This window comes from Athene noctua, chromosome 5, assembly GCF_965140245.1.
Source record: "Athene noctua chromosome 5, bAthNoc1.hap1.1, whole genome shotgun sequence".
NCBI lineage: Eukaryota > Metazoa > Chordata > Aves > Strigiformes > Strigidae > Athene > Athene noctua.
The window spans coordinates 19,475,435-19,499,903 of NC_134041.1; the positions used below are offsets into that span (position 1 = coordinate 19,475,435).

Below are 24,469 nucleotides of genomic sequence, written 5' to 3' on the forward strand. Positions count from 1 at the left end.
TTGTCATTTTGTTGCAAAAGAGTGTGGAGAGGGTGCTGTAAGTGTCGGAAGTCTGAACAATTTAGCAGAGGGAATCCCATTTTGGGTGCAGTTTACTTTCCATAGGTGTGAGTGGAGTGACTTGATACTACAGACTGATTGTAATTGTGGCAAGGCTTTTTTTGCCAGTAGTATGCAAACTGATTATTCCACTATTAAAAAAACCCATGTATCTTACAAATATCTCATTTTAAAGATTAATCAGATTTTGTATTAAATATAGTCCGTGTTGATAATGCAGATTATAAACTCATGCGGGAGCATGTGCTTCTGTTTCTGTCTAGTTGGAGATTATCCCTTAATCATGCAGGGTCCAGGTATGCATTTTCAGATTTGTTGACTCAGGAAAGCTGGAGATAGCATTAAAGGCCAGTGACATTATACTATAGCTACAGTTAGGTTGTTGCTTCTCTGAACAAGAGCTTTTGCTTGAACCACCCGGTGAAAAGAATGTCAAGAAGAAATGTCCTCATTACAGGTTGCTCCTCAGGAATTGGATTGGCATTAGCTGTGAAAATGGCAAAGGATGAAGAGAGAAGATTTAAAGGTAACAGTGTCTCTTATTTATTTCCATAAAAAGATATTCTTGAAGTCATTACTATTTTTTTTCTCTGTGCTTTAACAGGCATTCAGTTTGGTGACTTGTTTTTTGTTAGTTTCTCCCTTCCTACTGTCACAAAAATACAATACAGTGAAAATATACTGCTTTCTGTAAGGTGACTTCTGTACCTGTATTGAAGCTGAACAGCTATTTGAACTGAATAGGTTTTTAAAAAAAAGACATTTGTATAAAAACAAATATGTGAAAATGTCTGTAGGATGCTACCTTGGATATACATTCACAGTTGTAGTTAGCTTTGCTTCTGGCTACTGAAATCTTTGTTGAATGAGATGTACATGCCCATTTGAGAACCAAGGAAAATAATTTAGGAAAACAGTTTTTAAATTTGCAATTTTTTCTTTAAAGCATGTTTCATTATTCCAACCCAGTGCAGGCATAAGAGGGTTAACAAAGGGACTGGGATTTGTCTTTCTGCTGCAAAATAGGATATTTGCTATGATTGAAAATGGATGACAAGGTGAATACAACAATCTGTGGTAATTCAGTTTCTCACATGTACTCTCACAGTATTTTATTGCTAACTGACTGGATGCAGAATCATAGTTTTCTGGGTAATCAGGCCATAATAATGATAAAACTAATTTCTTATTTGAGAAGTAGCTTGTAAAAATAGGTATTTTTGCAACCTAAGGAAGCATCTGTCTTCTATTTTTAAATAAAAGTGTGGTTGTTCCGCTAAACATATTGACAGTGATTTTTTTTTTTTTTTTTTTTTAATAAAAAGGGACATCTGGAATTCAAAATTAGGTTTTAGGTACATAAAAATTAAAGTTTTGGTGATAATTTTATCTTCATACACTGCATGTTCTTCATTGTGCATAGCAGTTTAATTATCTTTTTCCGTATCTTGAAGATTTCAGAACCAGACTCTGGGAAACCAATGACAATATGTATTGAAAATAGATTCCTTCTACTTCAAGTTTTTATCTGGGTTCTGTCACTGGTATTTAAGATATGGATGTAAAAGCAATGTTCTTTAATACTTTTCAATAAGACTGCCACAGAATAAGTATTATTTCTGATAACTGTTGCTTCTGGTGTGTTGCAGTGTATGCCACAATGCGGAATCTGGCCAAGAAAGAGCCGCTCGAGGAGGCTGTAGGTCGCAGGCTGGGCAAAACCCTCGAAATTAAACAACTGGATGTCTGTGATGAACAGTCTATTAAAACTTGTGTGAATAGTATCCCTGACAGAAGGATTGATGTACTAGGCAAGTACAGATGTCTATGCTATGAACAGATACTGGTTTTCTATTTAACATAATCTCAGATACCCTGGAGAAGTTTCATTAGCGTCTTTTTTTAAATGATCAAAGTAATAATAATTATATACTATCTTCTGTTCAAGATTCTTAAGGCTTCATGCAGACATGAGTGGATTAGATGGATTAGATCTCACTGTGCTTCTATAAAATAGGGAGGCTTGTTTTCCCTATTTACAAAGGCGAAACTTGATCACAGAGAAGTGTTTTGGATAAGATGGTACCATTTTTAGTAAATGTGAGAAGAGAACTTTTGCTTAAACCGGCATTTTCACATACAAGACTTTCTGCTCTATTGACGGAACATAGCCGTGTTTACAATGAAGGCAACAGCTCTCTGTACTAAGAAAGCAACAGCATTTGGGAATTAGCAAGTAAAAGAACAAATGCAAAGAAAGTAAGGATACTTTCATTTTGTATTGATAATTGTACTTTACAGATCATTCAACAAGAACTGTTTTCATACTGTTTTGCTAAAAATAAATACTAATCTTGGTAAGATGGAAATTGCTTATACCATCAACTAGTAAATCTTCTCTAATAGAAAATTATGGATCTGCCTTTACTTCGATTAATTATTAAAGCACTGCTTAACAAGGTGCTTCTGCAAACTATAATACTCCGGACATACTAGTTGTAATGTAGAATGCCAGTTGTATCAGTCATTCCCTGCTTATAAATATCCAGTAGGCAAATAAAAATCAGTGGAAGTGTGTGGGCTTGGTCTTTGTTTTGTGGGTTTTTTTTTTTTTTTTTTTTTTTTCCTTGAAGATTTGAATGTTAACAAAACAAAAAGCAGACCAAAGTATGGTCTGATCTGTCACTTTTTAGAATAAATTTAAAACTTCTGTTCATTCCTGTAGGTATTGACTGTAGCTTCTAATTCTTAGTACTGAATTATAAGCAAATATAGATAATTCTTGGCTCATTTTCCTGTACTCCTTTTATAATTCAAAGAAAAATAACTAATTGGAAATAAATTGATTTAAAATGCAAAATATCAGATAATTTTAACTGGATTAAAAGCATAATTAAAAATAAAAATATGGAAACGTAAAGTGTATTTGCAAAGCTTTAGTGATGGAGTCATGTCTTTTAATCCTTCCTTTAAGGATTATTTAAAGATCATTTAATCCTTAATCCTCATTTTACTTTCAAGTGCTTTCCAGTAAAGATTACAAGTTAGTTTGTAGAGGTTATTGCTCACTCTTTTTTCTGTTTTGTGCAGTTAGCAATGCTGGAATGGGACTCATTGGACCTATTGAATGTCAAACCATAGATGAAATGAAAACTGTGATGGATACCAACTTCTTTGGACTGGTTCGACTCCTGAAGGAGATTTTGCCTGACATGAAGAGGAGAAAGAGCGGGCACATAGTTATTATAAGCAGTGTTATGGGAATACAAGGCAAAGTTGTTTTGTGGTTTTTGTTGTTTTTTTTTTTTTTTGAACTAAGAGTTCAGTATTCAAAATCTAAAGCTTATCTCTTTTTATCTGGGTGGAAAAAAAGTAGGAGCTAGCATTATCTAACTATTGTGCTTGTGCTTTGTAATGCTGATGTTCCAACTATAAAAAGCACAGCACTTAGACCTGGTGGGTTTTATGCATCTAGGTAGTTACTACCAGCTACTCTCAAGACATTTTAACAACAAAACCTGCAAAGTGATTTTTTTTTTTTTTAGGGTTTTAACTATTTTTATTGTTTTTTTAAAATAAAATATTTTTATTATCTGGAAAATGGGGCTTAGCATTAGAAAAGATTATGGGGACAGGCAAACATGCTTATTATACTCTGCACAATAATGATGGAATAAAATCCAATCATGTCCTAGACTATTGTACCACCTTTTTGTAAAGTTTCTCCTCTCATAAAACTCCACAGTACCAAATTTTAGCAATAGATAATGATGTTCCTGCTTTTGTGTTCCATCTGGTCTACCTGTATTTGTTTCAGTTATGACAACAGTGGCATTGATCTTACCTGGATTATTCTGGTGAACAAGGGTCCTAATTCGAACTGCAGGAATTGTTATCGTTTAATACAATACTTACCATCCACCTAAATGGATTGATATAGGGCTTTTTCTAAATCACTCGGATGCAAGCTGGATCTCTTGTATAATTTTATCTCCTGCATGGCACTTAGATTCTGTGTTCTTCTATAGCCTAATAAAGTCTTGCCGATAAATAATGCAGATGGTATTGTATGTGCAGACACTTTCATATCTTAGATTACAAAATATTTAATATCATCCAAAGAAATCACAGCATCAGCTAGGAAGAGGAAAAGCATTAGTCAAGCATTCTTTCCTATAATGAGCAGTTTTGAGAACATAAGCAAGAAATCAGTATTTAGATTCAGTATACACATTTTTCTAATGTTTTCCCAGCAAGACACTAGACATTTTGGGAGAATACAAGAGTTTTTAAAACTAAGGTATTAATATGTTGAAAACAATCACATTCTCAGGATGTTTTGTTTGTACCATCAGGTATCTTATTTAATGATGTTTATGCTGCATCTAAGTTTGCTGTGGAAGGATTCTGTGAAAGTTTAGCTATACAAGCACTGAAGTTCAAACTGCAGTAAGTATTGATCCACTGATGTAAATTGTATTTTAGATAGTTTTAAATATATCCAGAGCTAGCAACAAATTTTTAAAGCTTGCTGCTATCTAGGAGAAACAGGTTGAGGAACCCATGGTAATCATAGATCACAAAAGGCATAGAAATGTCCACATTCTTCACACTACATGCTAAAATAAGTATGTTCTTTTGAACAGTTGAAGACTATTTAGCTTTGGATAAAATACAGTTTATGTAACACTTCTGAAAAATAGATTCTTTCATACAATATCATAGGAATAAAATGATAATATTAACCTGTAATTGTTTCCTTTAGAAAGGATAACAAACTTCTTGGGGCATTCAGAGATAAAGTTCAAGGGCTCATCATAAAGAGCAAGCAAATGAGAATCTATCAGAATGGAACACAGGGCAAGATTCCTATAATAACAGGAGGTAGGAGGAAAGTGAGAACTATGTGGTGTACTATTTCTTAACGTTTTAGACAGTATTTAAGAGAATGGTCCTGTTCATTGGCTGTGGGACTTTGGGGTTTGATTTGTCACATGTATATTCACATTCATGTAATTCTGCTACGATTCTTTGTGTGAAGTCTAACAACTGTTAAATACCCACTGCATCTGTGCAGTGAGCCCTTAGTTAGCCCTTGTGCTATGGGAGAAGAGACAGGTATTGTCATGTGTTTTCAGAGACAAAGCGGCATCCAAACTGATTTTTTGCATATTGCTTGGAAAAGTTTGGAGGAATTTAAAATAAATATATTGTAATAGTACACAGGATATACCAGAACTTGTAAGATTTCAAGAGTATAAGATGCAGCAAAAAGGAGGTTAAAAAAAGTAGAATGGGAAAAGTTCAAGGTCCAGTATGAAGAGTGACGCTAGAAAAAAGGCTTTAATTCCAGCAGCAGCTGGAATTCTGCTGTCAAGGTCAATAGCTTCATTTAGTTCTAAAGACGACCCTGATAAGAACTCAAGTCTAGGAAGAGGTCCTATTCCCGAAAATGTTTTGATAAATAGTGGCTGGGAGCAATTACTGCCTGAGGAAAGAACCAGCACAGAACTGACCAGTAACTGTATTTCAGTGATTTGCTATAATATGCTACCGAATAAAATAACATCTTCCATATTTGGCAGCAGTCGAATCTGTCCACCCACAGCAAAATTCTCCATACTGTATTTTATTATTATAATGTGGAGAGATTTTGAATTAGGCAATACTGACAGCTTCACAAAGAAAATCCATGTTTGAATAATTGCCCTATCTCTGTCAGCTGCTTCTAGTATTATCAAAGGAAAGCTATAACAAAGAAATCTCTGTAGGATTTTATCCCAAAAGTAATTAATTTTGTTATCATATTTTAATTATTTTTCTTAATATTTGATAAGTTCTTGTGGATAAATCATCCTTAGATTCCATAGCTGTGAGACAGCAGGTAATGGCATTCACTTCTGCCATGAATTAAGTTACAGTACTTCCCTGAAATCTAAGCTACGCAGATTTCTACTACTACATGTGGATGGGTAGGAGCATGAAAGGAGTGAAGTGGCACGGATTGCCTTTACAGAATGTACCATTTAATATTGCTTGCTAACATGTACTTACAGCGCAACTCTTGAAGATTCTTTTTTGAGAAGGATGGAGAGGTGTATTTCCCACAGAGTCAATAGAGATAGTCAATAACCAGATTACCTTTGCTTTTTGAACAGGTTAAGTTTGATTGAACCAGGCCCAGTGATTACAGAGTTTGAAAAAAAAGTGTTTGAAGACGGAATGAAAATGGATCTTTCAGCTGCAGATAAAGAAACAGCTGAGATGTTTACTAATATTTACCTTAAAAATTACAAACAAATTTTCCAGAGCCTGGGACAAAGTGCTGAAGATGTTGCAGAGGTAACTCATCAACAACTCTTTTAAAAAATATTTCTCTTTTTTTTTTTCTTTGTAATTGATAAATGCACTGATTGATTTTTGGTAGAAGCATTTGATTTAATTAAATGTAGTTTACACAATTTAAAATTTTTTTTAAAAGCTCAGGAGAATCTTGACAGTTTTAAACAAAATCCTTTAGAATATTAAAAGAATGTTCATTTTGAAGTATTGAAGATAATTTTAACATAAATACCACTGAAGAATTAGATGTATTTATGCATCATGTGGTGAAGTCTGGACATTCTGCACAGGGTTCCCACCTTTGGTTAAAGCCGCTCTCCTCTCCATCTCACTAGTAATCTCTCCACTAATGTGAAGTTCACTCAGCTACCCCAGATCACCAAGGCACAGTAGAAGATATATTGATGTCGTTTCTGGTGCTTGAGGATTCCTGCAGGAAGACAAGTTTAGGCAAGCTGTGGAAGGGGACAGTGATTTCACATGCTTGCTGCTAAGGAATAGTTTCAGTGTCAACTGAAGGTTCCCACATCTTGCTGCAAAGAGCACTGTTCCAATCCTTTCCCGGTGAACTGAAGGAGAAAGGATCTACCTATTGTGGGCATATAGGCATAATTTTGGAGGACTACTCAGGATACTTAGGTGTAAGGTGCTATTACTGTGGTAAAGATAAACAAAACCAGGACTAAGTACTTCTTATGGCCGTAAAAATATTTTAAGAAAAATTTCTAATTAAATTTTAATAAAACTACATACAGGGTTTAACATAATTCTAGCACTTTATTCTTACACTTTTCCTCTGCTTAATACACAACGTCTGTTTTTACTTTAAAGAACCTTTACCAAAATAATAACAATCCTATTTCTCATTCTTGACAGCATACAGTAAAGGTAATTCTTTCAGAAAATCCCCCTTTTCGCCATCAGACCAACACCTTGTATACGCCGATGACAACTCTGAAATATGCAGATCCAAATGGAGATCTACCCATTGATATATTCTACAAAATGGTTTTTCATCATGACAAAATTTTCAGTGCAAGTCTTAACTTTATCAAATTGCTGAGGTGGAGAAGTAGAAGGAGCTTTGACCTGGGAAAACCCTCACAATAAGATTATATAGTGTAGATTGGAATTACTACTTGTAGCTACTGATAATGCAGTATGTTGTTATCTGAATGCCTTTGCTCTGTAGTTCTGAAAAGGGATTTAAGATGTTTATTTGAGCTTAGCTAAGATATTCAGCTCAACATGTTTATCTTGAACTTTACAGTTCACAAAACCTTGAAACTAAAATCCTCTAACTATGGATTTATTCTGTTTAGTGTTTTTAGCTTTTTATAGAGGTCTGTTTTCAAGGGAACATGAACACTGATACTTGCATATTTTATATTAACCTGATCCCCTTCACTTACTAGAATATAATATATACAGAGATGTGTGCTATATGTAAATTATTTAGATTCCTAATAATTTTTTTCTCTTATTAGAATTTCTCTAGTAATCCCTCAATCACAACAACATTCTTATTTTCAGAAATCAAGTCTCTACTAGTAACATAAGAGAAAGTCTCATCAATTTTAAAATGTCACAACTAGAATATAACATATATATGAGAATTATAAATAATATTCTGAATGGTTCCTTTATATGCAATGGTTACTGGCATATTACACATAGTGGACAATAAACCTTTTTTTAAAAGCATCTCAAAGTAAAGTATCTTCTTACTGTCTTGGTGCTATTTTTTGTAAAATTAACAAAACATTATCCATTAAATGTCTGCTGTCCATGGGCTGTGCCTTGGTGCTGACCCAGCCTGAGGCAAAGGCCCGGTGCCCCTCGGGTCTCCATGCTGCAGTTTCTCAGCACGTTCCAGCAGCAGTCCTGGTTTCACTCGAGAGCCTGGTGGGAGCTTGCTGGGGATACAGGGCCTGGTTTTCTCTTTCCCTTAGTACTTCGTACCCTGACTTCGTGCAGGGACTTGCAAGGGCCTGGCCCAGCCCTGCGTCTCCCCCAAGGCTAGCTCAGAGGAGCCAAGCAGCAGTCCCTGCGTAGGCAGCTCCTGCAGATACAAACACTTCAGGTAACACTTGGTTTGCTTTGCAGTCGTGACCCTTTTAGAAGGGCCCCCAGTGTGGGGGTGTGCAGGGACCTCCCTAGGCCTGCAGGCAGGAGAGTGTGTAGGACAGCGTCCGCAGCAGCCCCTGCACACAGCTGGAAGCCTCATCTCTGTTCCACTTGTAACTCACACCTCCTTCAAGATCCCCGGGTGGTGCCTGCACCCCACCACCAGTGTGTGGATGAGGCAGAGGTGGGAATAGCGGCCAGGCTGCAAACGGAAGGCAGGAATTAAACAACAGTAGAGTGCTGCTGGGGCTGGAGGAAGCATGGCCACTCACCCCTCTGCACTCCTAGGTGCAGCCAGAGATACTCCCTTGCTGTCTCTCGAGGGTTAGAGATCAGCGCAGGGTTACGGCTTGGCCAGAGCCATCCAAAGAGCAGGGCCTGCTGGCAGCAAGGGCTGCAGCTGAGGCACCTCCCTATCGCTTAGGTGTGATTCTCTGGCTACCAGCTTGGGGCTCGGCGGCTCCACTGTCTGCTTTTCCTTTGCAGCCGACCGAAGCAAAGAACCACCAGGACCACAGGTTTCAATGACCCTTCTGCAAATTATTAATTTTATTTCATACAATCCCTGTGCTACTGTTTATGGAGTGGATGAAGATTGGAAAATGCAGCTTTACAGACGGATCCCGAGTAAATCCAGCATAATGTGGACAAATCGCGAATGAAGAGCTGAGCGCCAGCCGCTTGCCCTGCTTCGGGAAGGCGCTTGCCGAGGGCGTGAAATCCCCCGCGACTACAGAACCCGAGAGGCGGGGCGGGCGGGGCCAGAGCGCAGCTCTCGAAGGCGCCGTCGGGCCCAGCCAGGCCGAGGCGCCCGCGCAAGGCCGCACCCGGGCGGCGGGAGGGCGGCGGGTCCCTCGCCGCCGCCGCCCGCACGTGGCACCGCCTCACGGGCCGCGCGCCACCAGCGCTTCCGGGCGGGCGGGGCCAGGCGGCGGAAGCGTGTTCCGGCTTCCGGCGGAAGCGGCGTCCCTCGCAGGTCGAGCCCGTAGTCAGACCGTTTCCGCCTCGCGGCCGCCCTCACCGTCGGGCCGGACGCCGCCGCCGGGGGAGGAGGGCGCCGTGCCGCGCCGCGCGGGAGCAGTTTGGCGTCTCGCCTTCCTTCAGGCTGTTGATAAGGCGGCGGCGCCGGCGCCCGAAGGATGTGGCGGAGGCGGCAGTGGCAGGCGCCGCGGCCGAGGGAGCCCTGAGCCCGAGCGGCGCTTTTCGGCCCCGCGCACCGTCGGCCCGGCAGCGGCCCCCGGCCCGGCCCGCTCGTCCGGCGGCGGCGCCGCCCCTCCGCAGAGTCGCCTCCCGCGGCACCGCCCGCCCCTCGCCGGCTCCCCGCGCGCTGGAGCCCCGCGCGGGAGCTGAGGGGGAGCCCGTGAGCGCGGGAGCCGAGCGCCTCTCGGGGAGCGAGCGGCAGCCAGGATGGCCTCGTCGTCGGGCAACGACGACGACCTCACCATCCCCAGGGCTGCCATCAACAAGATGATTAAAGAAACGCTCCCTAACGTCCGCGTGGCAAATGATGCCCGGGAGCTGGTGGTGAACTGCTGCACTGAATTCATCCACCTCATCTCCTCCGAGGCCAACGAGATCTGCAACAAATCGGAGAAGAAAACCATCTCCCCGGAGCATGTCATACAAGGTAAGCTTCCGGAGGCGGTATGCTTCTGCCCGGTACGCCACGGGTCACGCAGGCTTTGAGCCGCTCCTGTCCCGTTGCGACTTTCTCCTGTGTGATTTCTTGTAGCTTTATAGAAGACAAAAGGCAGGGGTCTTTTAAGGGTCAGGAGGAGAAGTGTGTGCTGTCTGGCTTGTCAGTCGCATTGCAATGGAAGGTTGTCTTTGTGTGCTTAGAGCGACTGTTGAGTGTGCTCAGGACCAGCTCTCATTTTGTGGTTCAGAGAGTCTGGGATGCTTTCAAGTGAAGTCACCATATCCATTCATCGTCGTTGTACACCTGTGAAACGAGGTCGTCTTTTTCAAATGGTTATGAAGATTTCTTTTACGGCATGTTTTAAGATCCCGAATTTATTGAATGTCTTTTTAATTGGAGACTGGCAGAAGATGTATGATTGTGTGGGCTTTAATCCAGAGTCGTCCTATATGGATCCTGTAGAGAGTAAAATGTTTCTCTAGGGCTGTCTTTGGAGTGTAATTGTTTAACACGAAGTATTTGTGTCTGTTTTAGAAGGCATTTAAACGTGACCTGTGCCCTTGCATCTTTTTCTGCTATTGACTTCCCCTTCCTCTTGCTTGAATAAAAGGGAAGGTTCTCTCTCAGCGTCTCGTTTGCTTTTCTTTAACTTCTACCACAAACAGTGAGTTTTCTTGTATCATCCTTAAGTCTGCAACAGGCATCTTTTGTCAGGAATCATTCATTTTTCTGCTAAAGCAAAGGTTGTTGATACCAGTGTCTGACACAAACAAATTTGTATCAGCATTCGTGAAAGTGTACTGTACTCTGCTGCCTGGTAGAGATATTAACAGTAACATTTGTAGTAGAGCTGTTTTCAGGACTGTGACGGTATCAAGTTAAATAAAAACCCGTGGGTTTTGGAAATGATTCTTTGTTTGAAATTAAAAAAAATCTGATTCCTTGGGATTATATCAATTTAGTGCTTACGTATTTGACTAGGTTATGAACAGCAAAAGAAAATATGTAGCCTGTATGAGCTTTAATATTCAATAAAATACGTGTAAACCTGGAAGGTTATTAAAGCAACTCTATCATAAGCTCAGGATGTAAAGAATGAAACTTGTGCTTGCATGTGGAGGCATACTTTGGGTATGATGCTTCTTGATAGTTTGTTCAAGTGACCACCAAAACATTTGAGCTCAGTCCTTAACATAAGAATAGACATGATCTTTAAGGCTGAGGACAATGAAGAATTAATGTGTGAAAATACTTGTGACCTGGTATCGGTGGTCCTTAGAAAAGAATTTACCAATTGCTGCCCGAGGGTTAGTCTGTTTTGTTTTTTTTTTTTGAAAACAAATTGAAGCTAAAACGTGTGTGTGTATCATCATCAGGTGGTCTCAAACCAAGTATTTCGATGGGTTCTATGTTTTTATATTACTAGATTTTAATGTTAGGAAAATGTATTTTCCAAACAGATCTGTACTTTCTGGCCAAATATTTTAAGGAAAACTTTAGAGATATATCTATTTTTTATGATGCTCTGAAGGTGGAAGAAGTTGTTTGTGGATTTTTCCACTGTTTTTTTCTTTAGGGGGAGGTATATGTGCTATTCTTCCAGATGCTGGTCAGATGGCAGATGATGCTTCTGTGAGATACAAGGGTTTATGTCGCTAATTTTGGTGTATATAGGCATAGTATTTCAGCATTTTCATCCATCTTCATACATTCTAGGTACTTGCTATTTTGACTGTCTTAATGTAGCTCCATGACAACGAAGCTAACAAATAATTGAAATATGTTTGTTGTGGTCATCCAGATAACCTTGTTCCTTTTGAATGCTTAAACCAGTTCATTTAGATGCAAAATGAGGCTAATGGCCATTGCATCAAATGTGATCCAGTCTAAACACAGGGTGCTGCCAAGAGGAATCGTTTTGTATCCTCCCTAGAGCTGGACCTAACAATTGCTGGTACAACTGACCCTGTGGCTTTTTGAGAATCTAGAGGGGAGTAGAGTTTTCTGTCAGGTATATTTGCTGATCAGACTGTTCCTGTAAACAAGAAGTTACTAGGAAGCAAGGAGCAGAAAGGGTATTTCACTGGGAAAGAGGAAGGGGGAAGAGACGCCCTGCAGTTGGTGACACCCTGCCATTGGACTGTATTAGAGGTAATGTGAAACTGTGTGTCATCACTGTACGTAGGTGTTTGGCAGCAGTGGTGCTTAAGGCACCCCTTCCTTTGCACTGTTAAAATGATTGTGTGGCCACGTGCGGAGCTAGAACTCTCTACCCCTGCCACTGGGTTATGCTTCAGATATGTGAAGTCCCTGGTGTGTGTCACTGTGTGGTAGCACAAACACTTGGCTGGTACAGTGCTGTCAGCAGCTTAGGGGAAGGAAAGCAGAGCCTTCTTGCATCCCGTGAGGGATCTGATTTGGTAGATGCACTCAGATTATGCCAAGCACTCGGTACTATCGATAAAACGGCTTCCCTGGAGAGTACCCAAAGGCATCAAGGCTATGTAATAGTCCTAAGTGGAGATAGTCTCCACGTTTATTGTTGAATCCCACCATCAGGAACCCAGCTGTGAGTCTGAGACTCTAATAAGCAAATGAATATCCTTCCATCCTGGAACAGAAAATAGGCTCATTTGATAGTTATGTGAGTTGTGACAAGGCAGGCTTTTAATGAGAAATTAAACTTCCATTGAATTTTGAAAATGGTGAGATGTTAAATCCCCATTTTTATGAATTTGATTATTTGGTCTACATAGAGCTGCTGTGCAGTAAGGTAGGCTGTGGATTGATGGCAAATCCTGTGGTTTCTTTTAGGCTGTTAGGATACTGACACTGTTTATGTTAACATGTAATGTATAAAAAACAACTCTTGATGTTTTTGGATTTTATTTTGGAAGTTATTTTTCTTTGAAAGGAGCATAACAAGGTAAAAATCCCAGATATGAATGACCTGATTATATAAAAACAAATGTGGAGCTAATACTGCTTAACTGATTAATTGGAGAGCTTCACCTTCATGGAGTTCTTAAGAGTGAGAGGAAATGATAAATGTGATTTGGTGTTTGTAAATATGACAAGTTCCACCCCCCAAAAAACCCCCCACACCACAAAAACCCAACCAAACTGTGTTTTGGGATTCAGTTTAAATTTGGTGTGATCATTCCAACCTCAGTAAGATAACCGAATTTTCAGCAGTCTGGGTGAATGTGTAAATTTCGGACTGAAGAAATAGAAAGACTGTTTTTGTGGAACAGTAGCTCTGCTAAAGTAGTAATCACTTGTCTCACATTTTAACGCCATGCTGGTATAAAGGGATTTATATTTCTTCCATGCATGTGTGTTGTAAAACCTTGATGTATTTCAAGAAGATAGGAAATTTTTAAAGTTGTTTCACAGCTAGCATGATTCTGATGCAATAGACCTATGGTGCGTATATGGTTCTTCATAGCTTTATTATGTTGAACAATTGTACAAATCTTGTCTTGGTTATATCACTTTTTCTTTTGTTTGTTTGGTTTTTTTTTTTGTGTGTGTGTGCTATATTCAATACATAATTGTAAGTTTTTTCCATTAATTTATTGTTCTTTTAAGGGCCATTTAAAATTTTTGTAAAAACTTCTTGCTGTTGACTTCAGGTTGGGCAGTTGCTCATATTCGGATGCAACAGATTGCCAACCCTGTCTCCTTTAGTACAGGTTGCAAGCCAAATACTTAGAGAATAGCTTTGGGTTATTGTTTAGGTGTATGATACAATGGCATGGTGCTGTAATTATGGGTAGGAAAATGTTGCTTACAAAATTAGTGTTAGAATATAGCCCGAGTTTAGTGTTAGAATATAGCCAGAGTTTAGTGTAACTGAGAGCTTGTCTATAACAAGTTGTTGATTGCTGTTGTGCAGTTTATTTTGGTGCTGTTTCTGGAATAACTTGTGACATAAGGTTGAAATAAAGTAAGATAAAGGTTAAAACAACTATCACTCCATAAATAAAACTCTGATTTCTCTAAATACTGGAAATTAACCAAGTGTTTTATTAAAATTGACTTGTTTCTAGTATAATTGGCATTAATGTAATATTTCTAGCATTAATAGGCTTCACTTTGGGGTGTATGTATATGTGGAGGCAATGTGATAGATAGTAAATGGTGAATCAGGAACAGAATGTGCCTTTTGTCACATGTTCTACCTGGGTTTTTATAATCCTTCCTGTTACTTTTGCATTCTTTAAAAAGCTGTTGTTGCAGGATATAGCTGCATTTCAGATTGCTTCAGATAAATAAAAGAGTTTCCTGTTGAGACATAATACAATTAAGAGCTCATACATAATTTTATATAATTGTTTATATGTGGACTATGCATTTTTAACTTCTTGGCACTTGAAATATGAATTTAGATATTAAAAGACAAAATCTAAAATTCATAGGTGTAAAGCAGAAATAATTAATGATCTGTGATCATTTTGTTTGCACTGCTTTTGCTGTCATAGGTTGCTAATTTACCTTCTACTGAAGACTTGCAATAAAACTCTAAAGATAGAATGCCTGAGAGATTAAAGGTTAACAATTCACATAGGAAGGACTTCTTAGTTTTATAAATTCTGCTTGATTCTGTTATGTAGAAGATGGGAGAAAGATGTCTTTTGAAGAATAATTACTACCTCTAGCAAAATATATCTGAAAGCCCTGAATCCTCTTCAAGTGCAGACTCCTTTGGTTCTACCTGACAAACTTAATTTTTCTAGCCTGAAAGCATGCACTCTTAAATGGCGTAGGAGAAGAGACAGGGGAAATAGCTCTCAGATCATCTTATGAACACAGGTTTTCATCACCAGATAATAAAAAAGTGATCAAACTTTTCACTTTAAAAAAAAAATCTTTTAAATAAATTGGTATCTATTATCAGAATAATAAACAATGTTTTTTTCTTTCTCTCTAGCACTAGAAAGTTTGGGGTTTGGCTCCTATATCAGTGAAGTGAAAGAAGTCTTACAAGAATGCAAAACAGTAGCACTAAAGAGAAGAAAGGCCAGTTCACGCTTGGAGAACCTCGGCATTCCGGAAGAAGAACTTCTAAGGCAGCAACAGGAATTATTTGCTAAAGTAAGTACAGCAGTACTTGTACTGATGAGGTTAGAATAATTAATCCTGCAGATCTAGTGCCACAAAAGCATGTGCACACCTCAGGAAGTATCCCCTTCCTTGTGAATCGCTGTAGCATCTAAGATGCTCTTGACCTTGGCCTGTTTGAATTGGGGAGAGTGTAGTCAACAAATAAGGTGCTGCTACTTGTTACTTCTGTGACTTGGCAGATAGGACTTCATATACAAACAAATCTTATACTCTAGGTTTAAAAAGCATGGGTTTTTTACTGCTACTTAGGTATTTCCATTCTACTGTAGAAAATACATTAAGAATTACTTGGCTGAGGAAATAAAAGAACGACAGCTGGTGTTCTAGGAATTTACCAGTTTTGATGCATTAAAAAGTGAAAATACCTTTTCTGTTTCTGGCCATCAGTGCACAAATGTTATTTCTTATGCTTTGAAAGGAACATTTAATCGTTCAAAATTTCTAATTTGTCCTTTCTCATCTTCCTTCACTCTTGGCAAGCCTCTAATTGAGTGAATTCATGCATAAATTTTTAAAGAGGCAATTCAGGCATAGGAAGAGCATTTGCCTGCAAATACAGTGTGCAGGCATGCAAACACACCCATTCTCCTTCATCCCAGCCTTGTGTCCTCCCAGCTTTCCCAGATAGTTTTAAATATGGTTGTCTTATCTAGCTAAGAGAATAGTAGAGAGAAATATGCTGTAGAAAAAGAAATAAAATTGGCTTTTAGTCATTTAAACTTGGAAATGTTCACAAACTAAGTGATGTGAAAATTATCTTGGATTTCTCTTTTCTCTTACCCAAGGCATGAGTCTTATTTTCTCTATTTGCTTACTTAAATTTCCATTGGTGAAAATGCCTATTCAGTTATGTGTTACCATGTCAGATTACTGCGACCTTCTCTCCCCTTTGCTATATTTGGTTCTTGCCAAAAGAATTAAGAACTGTTATTTTGCATATTACAACATGACAACTATTTTAATCTTAATTGCATGATGAGTTTTAAGGCATTTAAAATTTCAGCATACCATGTAGCTGTTGTCAGCAAGCAGTGAACTAGTTACCGTAAATTCGTGTGTGCCTAACTTTTGTTTGACTGTACAAACATTAGAAAGACCAATATGGCTGCTTCTGGATTAAGGCTAAGATTTACAAATAATAGCCAGTTTAATACCTGGTTTTTACCTACTGTTTTGTTCAGAAAACTTAGCACGGTATACAAAACAAAAACGCAGTAAAAATAAGGTGTTAAGGGAGTACTAGCTCCTGAATAGCATTTTAAAAAAAAAATAATGCTGAAACCACAGTTACTTTGTAAGCCACACTTTGGCTAAGGAATGACCCTGTGAGGTATGTTCTTCTCAAATTCTATAATACTGTGCCTTAATGTCTAAATTAAGGCAATGCATGCAGGTTTAACAAGATTGTATGAATACTTTTTTTTAAATAGTCCCTGGTAATATGAAAAATCTTTGCTTAGAATCAAAGATGGCAGTCTCCTTTTTCAGAAACACTAGTTGTGATATGCCGTTGGAGGTACTGTAATTATTCTTAAAAATAGTTGCACAAATGCATGTTTGTTTATTTGTGGTAATCTTGTTAATATTCTAGAGCATGACACTAATGCTGACTTCTTGCTTTAGTTTTAAAATACTTGGCTTAATGTTAGGCATGTTGGATGCCTATAGCTTGGATGATTGTAAATATTTAAAGTCAGGGGAAAGGCTTATCCTGATGTTCATGCATGTCTGTAAGTTTCTGTGCAAGGTGAGTGCCTTAACAGATTTGTGGTTTTTTTGAGGCTTCTTCAGTGAAGGTCATCTGTGCAATAAATGAGTTAAGTTTACCAGATGCTTATAAAGCTTCTTAGTCAATACAGCTCAGTGGAATTTTTCTGGTTTTTTTTTTCCTTTTTTGAAATGGATGTCATTAGAAATACAGCAGCAAGAGTAGGTGCTGACAAAATGATCCATCCAGGGTGAAGTGCTGAGCCTCTGGTTCCTGGTGCATGCATGTGTATTACCTCATTGAGTGGACAGTAAACTTAATTGTAGCAGGGTCAGTAGGGAGCCCTATTGTTATCTTGTGTGTGATAAATATTTATGCCCCTCCTATGTGTACAGATGCTGCTGTTGTCCTTTGATTAAAACTTTACAATGTCTTAAACTGTTTTCCAACCCTTGTAACTTCATTACCACTTGAAGCTTGGAATACTGAAAAGTCTCCACTGAGAAGAGATTTCTACTTCTGTAATAGTATTTTCTTTTCATGCTAGAACAGACTAAAGAAATGTGACACTTCTTATAAGAAGGGAAGACTCCCATTTTTTTTCCACTTAGCTAAGTAGATAAACTAGTTTTGGTCATTTTCCAAAGCAGCATCTTTTGGCATCTTGAAGTTTTCAAAACTGAAAAATTTGTTGATGTTTTAGAAAAACAAAGGAAAATTCAGCACAATAGGATTAGAAGGGAAATCATTACAGTCTTAGTGATGTAAAAGTAGAAGAGTGAAGAAGACTGCAAATTTTTCATTTTAAGAACTTTTTCCTAATGTTCACTCAAAATATAAACTGAAGTTTTAACTTTAACATGATGGAATAGTATACTGTTGAAATCAACAGTAGTTGCTGAAAAAACACGTGAAAACCCTGGATAGAGAATTGAGGTCACCAGCTGAACTGTTTGAAATGTTTTGTTAGAACATCTTGTACTTCTCATGTACCTTTCTGTAGCAAAGCCATCCTCAAGCTGCATACCCAAATTTGAGAAGACCTTACATGTCTCTGTTTTCCAAAGATTGTTTAGCAAAGTAAGATAATGGCTGTCTTTTATGTTTTTGTAATAATGTATGCCTTTGTGGTACAATTGGATGATTTCATAATTGCAAGTTTTACTATAAACAAAGTAGGGCTGTTCTCATCTCTGAACTGTGATTAAATGTTAAGATCCCCTGAAATTGAAGCCTGAAATTTCCATTGCTTTGCCTCACTTAATTTTTCCATTCGTAAGTGGTTCAGCACAATCCTTATAATGCAACTTAAGTACACTAGCTCCTGCCTCTTGTTTTTGTAACTGTAAATCCTCCAAACGGTGGCCTCTTCAGGGGAAGAGAAAATACAACTAAACATCTTGGTACAAATAAATAAGGTACAAGTAATAAAAATGATACAAAATGAATCTGCAGGTGCTCTAGAGATTCTTCACAAGCTTTGTATGGCCTTAACAATTAAATTCATGTCTTTAGGCTAGACAACAGCAAGCAGAACTGGCGCAGCAGGAATGGCTACAGATGCAACAAGCAGCTCAACAAGCACAGCTTGCTGCTGCCTCAGCCAGTGCATCCAATCAGGCAGGATCCTCTCAGGATGAAGATGATGAAGATGATATCTGAAATTCACCAGCTGAGTTTGTCTTTACTAAGAAATATTTTTCCTGCACAATGAAAACAGTGAAATGAATGCTTACCTGTAAGTTTGTATGCATCATGGACTGGCAATTGGTATTCTAGGAGTGTCTGCTGTTGTGTGCTGTACATGTATAAACTGTCTTTTTTTGAACTCTTGAAGATTTAAGGTTCAGTATCATATCAACTTTGGATTTTTAATGGTGTATATGGAAATTTTAGATAGCAGTGCGTCATTTATTTGATCAATAAACAGTGTTACAATAAACGAGTTTATAAAATATAGTGAGATTTATACAAAAAGCTCTAAATCCACATTTGCATTTCTTCCCTTTTAACTAAACTATAAAATCTTACTTAGAATTTTTAATTGTTTTTTGGGGGAGTGGTACAGTAGACATAATCTGTTAATGGGAAAAAAAAGCAGAGTTCGGCATAGTAGAGTCTGAATTCTTAGTTCTTTTTAAAATGAGGATATATATGGCAATAAATATTATATATGCTCAAATACCACACTTGTTAAAATTTGAAAATGATACATTTTCACCAAGTTAGGAAAAGGTATGTTTAATAGGAGTTGTACAAATTCAGTCACTTTTTTGTATAGGGGTGAAAAAAATAAACACATGGTTTTATTATGACATCCTTTGACAGTCTTAACTGAATATTTCACTTCAAAGACTGCCTGGTTTGAAGAACTAACTCTTCTATTATTTCACTCCAGTTTAATGTTAACTGTTGTTGATGGTATTTCGTAGTCCAGATCTCTTCATATTGTTGAAATATAAAGCTGGAACTTGATGAAACAAAATTGTTTTAGTTCCACTGACGTAACTGGGAATGATTAAGTATTAAAGCCTAAGAAGGCAAAAGCTGAAGCTAAGAGCATGCTTACCATAAAAGAGGGAATTTATTTAACCTTGATTAGTCATTGTTGTCAGCATAGTGCTAACATTCTCCAGACTAGATTGCCACTGGATTACTAAAATACCTTGTTGAAAGATAACATTTTCTTCGTTCAAATTGGTTTGTAGGAAAGTCCAGGTTTTTGATGAACTATTCCCCAAGAGTGATCAGCAATACATGGAACAGAAATTACATAGTAGTCCTTTTGGTAGTTGATTTGAAAATTCTGTTGATTAATGGATGAACAGCTGTTCTTTGTGTTGAAATAAAGCACAGTAGTGTCCATTGCTGAGTTTTAACGTGTTACTTGAAGTAATACTGGCATATCTTCTGGTACACTAATCTGAGCAGACTAGAAAAGCCACTTGCATGCTGCTGTAGATGATCCCATAGCTCTCTAACAACGTGGATTGTTTTATTAATTTATATCCTCAGCAAGTTGCTCTAGTTTGAATTCTTAAGGAGGGCTGCAGCAGTCTGTTTACATGAGAATGCAAATGGAAAATTTTGTCCCCTTTTTTGCATAAAGATCTGAACAAGGTACAATTGGCATATATTCAGATCTTGGTCACATAGTGACTGTTCATTTAAATTTAAATACATTACGTTGTGTATTGAATAAATGTGAACACTTCCTTAAATGCATTAATGCAGTGAAAACTTGGAAAAGTATTTGTTTGAGTGTTTAAGTTTGAAAAAGAAAAGCAAAATGAAAAACCTTTCATGGATACTATATACCATATGTTAGGCAAGGTTTGACTGAGGAAGTGGTTTTCTGTAAAGGTTTAAGTACCAAAGGTAGAAAATCTAGTCTAGTGATACAATGTTAATGTGCAGTGTTGGCTTTTCTAATTTGTACTGTAACACCTTCACACTTTCTATTTTAAATGAGTCTTTTCCTTTTAAATAATATTAGGTATATTTTCACACCTTTCTTTTCTGATGCAGAATTCAGGTTAACATTTTACTGCATCTGGTATGTATGGTGTAATATGTTTGGATCCTTGTGACCTTTCTTTTGGACATTCTTGTGCTTTTTCATATGCTGTATTCTTCAAGCAATAAAATTCTGATGTGTTTTTATAAAATTGCTTTTATATTTAATGAGTAGTCTGTCTTCTTCATTGCATTTATAAAGGAAAAAGTTAAGACTACTTAAACTGCTGTTATTTTGACCCACTGAACACTTCTTGTGACCAAAGTCTTTACAACCTGAGTACTGTTGGATGGCATTGCTGTTCACTGGGGTTGTTAACGCTTGCAAACAATGTTTTTGGGCTTGACCTGCACTCTTTCCTCTTGGGAATTGCATTTTGTGTATATGCATTTTTATAACCTGACCTTCTAAACTTGAAAAGTTGGACAAACCCCCTGTAGACCAGGTGTAACCTACTGAAATACTTTCAGTTTAACAAAGTGAAAGACTACAGGTAGAGGCTGGGGAAGTAATGTATGTTACTCTCCTGTTGAATTAATTTAATGTAGATAGTTTTGTTTAAAGACTACTTATTCAGCCATTCCACCTCAAGTATGAAAAGTAAACGCTGGCACTTGCAGGGCGAGAATCTTCACTGATCTTTCAACAAACGTAAACATTTTGTATTACTTTCCTGTTGTGCTAGCTGTTCAGTGAAGACAAGGGATTTCTGAATTTGTGGTACTGCTGATTTTTTTGGTACACCAGATACATATAGTGTAAAGTTTGGTTAGTGAACTGTATTATTACTTTGTTTCAGAAGAATCATGTATAAGGATGTGTCTGTTTCTTAAATATTGAGTTGATGAGATTATCTGTGGGTTTTCCATAATTATTCTGACGGTCTGTTTCAGAGTACTTTCACTAAGTGACTTTCTTGCAAAATCTCTTTTGTGTTACTTTAATAAAGTGTATGTCTGCATGACACTGTGGATAATGAATATAGTATTTACTACACTGAGGTACTTTTAAAGGAAGTGTCTTAAGGATTCTAAGTATCAAATACTTAAAATGATATTTGAATTTCACTGTTTAAATGTGGCTAGTTGAGTCTGGTTTTGAAACACTAGAAAGGAATTTCTGCAAGAATGGTAAAAGTATCTGAAAGCCACAATTACTAATGGTGCTCTTGAGATTTTGTAAAAGTTAAGAAGTCCATTAAGAAGGACTGGGTGTAATAATGCCTGTGTTGATCTTTTCATCATTTTGAAACAGTGCCAAGTCGGGGCATAAAGTGATTTAATGATGGTTGTGGCAAAACCCTTACTCTGAAGTTTACACCTCATTTCGATCTCCCAGTGTTGGATTGCAATATTTTGTAATCCATGCACAAAACAATGTGGAAGGAGGAGTGTAGTATGGAAGGTTGAGAATGCTGTGCTAAATTTACTTTTGGTATTATGCTGATAATCTAAGATAGAAAAGTTTTACTTCGAAGCTTACACAGTGGGAGCACATTAGTGGGATACTGGCCAGTGTTAAGATGGATTTTACTTACAGATAAATTAGACAGTCTAGCTCTTTGATCCCTTGGACTTGCTAAAAGTCTACTCAGCGAATGTGCCACCTGTGACTAGAGTGTGTCAGGTGTAACTCGGTGCTGAAAAAGTGTCAGTGAGGCTTAGTGTAGGCCAGTTAAGGTTTGCTGGCTATCAGGAATGATAGGTTCCTTTCCAAAAGATGTTTGTGGTTAGTTTGAGTATTTTTTTCCTGATTGAAATGAGTGGGTTTCTTTTTGGTTCAATGCAAACATAGTTACAGAAATGAGTAATGCTGAGAATTTAATTATGCCATTGAAAGTAGTTATCCCAGTTCTTGGGTATGTGGGGCAACAAGTACGATGGAGCTGTACATTCCTGGAAAGAAACAGATCCGGTGAATGCTTGAATTGCAGGCTGTTCTTTTCTGTGGTACTGTGCTAGAATGCAACTGAACTAATACTTGTGGAGTGGAGGTTTTGCAGCAAAACGATTAGAGAGTGAATCCAGTTGGATATGCCAGATCTCATACAGTAATCGTTCATAAATCCAGTAAGCATGGGTTTTGCTGTGTGGGTGTGTCTAGCAGAAATAGTTGAAATTGAATTGAATAACTTAGGGTAGAAAAATTGATTAACTTAGGGTAGAAATATGTAGCAGATGATGCTCCTGCATATGTTAGGGAAGGGGACATTTGATTTTAATTCTTCATGGCTGTGATTTATTGTCATGTCAACTACAGGAATAAAACATGAAAATGTTTATCCCACAGCCTGAAACAAATGTTCAAGTAAGGATTGACAGTACTTAGTTCAACCTGTTTCTTTTTCTTCAGTTTTAAATGTGAAGAGCAACTATGCTTTGCATATCTCGGGTGAAGATTTATAAGAGGCATGTTAAATTATGTAAAGGTTACATTTAATTTCAAGGCTGAATGTTCATGTGGTTAATTTTTTGTAATACTTTAGAGATTTTTTTTTTCTTGTTTCAAAAAAAGTAATTGATTTCTCCCGTTCCCCTTCAGCCCCCACCTAGGATAACTAACATTGTTGGAGTAGTAGTATTGCATGGTGTAACTTGGAATGATTTCCACACTCATGTCAGTAGGAATTAGTGCAGTTTTGGTATTAGTTCAATACTGTTACTAGTCAGTAATCATAAACTTTTATATCATCAAAGCATTGTACAAGCATTAATTAGGCATAGGCAGCGTTACACTGCTCAGTATAATAATGTTGGTATTTGAACAATCCATGCTGTGGTTTGAAGTTAACACTTTCACATGCTACAGATCTAAGAGGTAGCGCACTGCGTAGAGGAAAAAGATGTTATCTTCATGTCGGACTTTATGGAAGGGTGACTCATCTAGAGAGCAAGTAATTGGGAAAACAGACTTGTTATAAGTCATTGTAGAGACGAAAGCATTTATTTGTAATAGCACAGTGCTTGGGATTGCCGGTTATGGGCCAGGACCTGGTTTCATTAACATTATGTTTAAGTTTCATTCTGTCACCTACAGAGTGAAAACCTACAGAAATCAAAGTCATTGTCTTTTTAGTTTCAGGTATGACTTTCTCAGGCAGCAGTGTAACCCATGGAAGAGAACTAAATGTATCAGGGCAGTGGCAGTATTAGTAATGCAAAAAATCTTTAAGTATTCACCATCCTATCCTGCAAATCTGTATGATGGAGGAGGAATGTGAGCAACAAAGAATTACTTTTTTTCCTACTGTAATGTGAACAGCTAGCTGGTACAACTTTTCATCTATAGATAATTACTTTTCAGGCAGGTGAAATAAAAAACTTAGTTGCTTCTGAAATATGCACTTAAATCTTCCATATTCTTTGGTGTTAATCTATTCTAGATGTCTAGAATATTGTCTGGGATTGCTGGGTAAGTTTTATGCAACTAAACTCATTACCCTTAAATTATGAGTAACTTGTTCTTTACTTGTTTTCAATATGTTCTAATGCTTTGAAACTTGAAACAATCATGTTTTAATTCCTACAAAAAAAATACAGCTTTTGAGATGTTTACAAAATTATTTTTAAAAATACAGTTCTAAATAAAATTCAAACAAAACTAAAGCTTTATAAACAAATGAAATTAGTTTATCTTAAGATATTGTATCATTCAAATGAAAGGGACAATTTTTGACTGAATGTGCAAAAGGTATTTATTTTGTCTGCAGGATGTGAGAACAGAGGGCTAAACGGTCTGTCACTGCTGTTATCTTTTCCAAAATGTTATTCTACCTATTGTAAAAGTGTTAGTTGATGTTCTGAGATAAAAATCACCCCTCAAACTAATCTCTCAGGAAAATGATGAACTAACTTCCCTTTACAGATGAAAAGGATCTAGGGCATGAATCACAGTCCTGTGGGGAAGGGCTATAGTAGCAGACAAGCCTGGAGGGAGAGGGCATTTCACT

The 24,469-nt window shown here is 37.6% G+C and overlaps 2 protein-coding genes across 2 annotated transcripts; both read left to right on the forward strand.

Annotated features, from left to right (window-relative positions):
* The first annotated feature begins 386 nt into the window (after positions 1-386).
* On the forward strand, positions 387-8,106 carry LOC141960687 (retinol dehydrogenase 8-like). Its single transcript, XM_074906579.1, has 6 exons — positions 387-586; positions 1,710-1,871; positions 3,151-3,330; positions 4,416-4,509; positions 6,219-6,402; positions 7,279-8,106. Exons 1-6 carry the CDS (start codon positions 490-492, stop codon positions 7,510-7,512), a joined length of 951 nt encoding a protein of 316 aa, XP_074762680.1. The 5' UTR covers positions 387-489; the 3' UTR covers positions 7,513-8,106.
* A 1,408-nt stretch (positions 8,107-9,514) lies between these two features.
* DR1 (down-regulator of transcription 1) lies at positions 9,515-21,484 on the forward strand. Its single transcript, XM_074906580.1, has 3 exons — positions 9,515-10,156; positions 15,102-15,265; positions 18,519-21,484. Exons 1-3 carry the CDS (start codon positions 9,937-9,939, stop codon positions 18,663-18,665), a joined length of 531 nt encoding a protein of 176 aa, XP_074762681.1. The 5' UTR covers positions 9,515-9,936; the 3' UTR covers positions 18,666-21,484.
* The last annotated feature ends 2,985 nt before the right edge of the window (positions 21,485-24,469 follow it).

What these genes read in the sequence shown, in the direction of transcription:
- LOC141960687 (XM_074906579.1), top strand. Translation starts at nt 490, where the DNA reads ATGTCAAGAAGAAATGTCCTCATTACAGGTTGCTCCTCAGGAATTGGA. An exon ending in TGAAGAGAGAAGATTTAAAG is followed by an intron (nt 587 to 1,709) that starts GTAACAGTGTCT and finishes GGTGTGTTGCAG; the next exon opens with TGTATGCCACAATGCGGAAT. An exon ending in CAGAAGGATTGATGTACTAG is followed by an intron (nt 1,872 to 3,150) that starts GCAAGTACAGAT and finishes TGTTTTGTGCAG; the next exon opens with TTAGCAATGCTGGAATGGGA.
- DR1 (XM_074906580.1), top strand. Translation starts at nt 9,937, where the DNA reads ATGGCCTCGTCGTCGGGCAACGACGACGACCTCACCATCCCCAGGGCT. An exon ending in CCCGGAGCATGTCATACAAG is followed by an intron (nt 10,157 to 15,101) that starts GTAAGCTTCCGG and finishes CTTTCTCTCTAG; the next exon opens with CACTAGAAAGTTTGGGGTTT. An exon ending in AACAGGAATTATTTGCTAAA is followed by an intron (nt 15,266 to 18,518) that starts GTAAGTACAGCA and finishes TCATGTCTTTAG; the next exon opens with GCTAGACAACAGCAAGCAGA.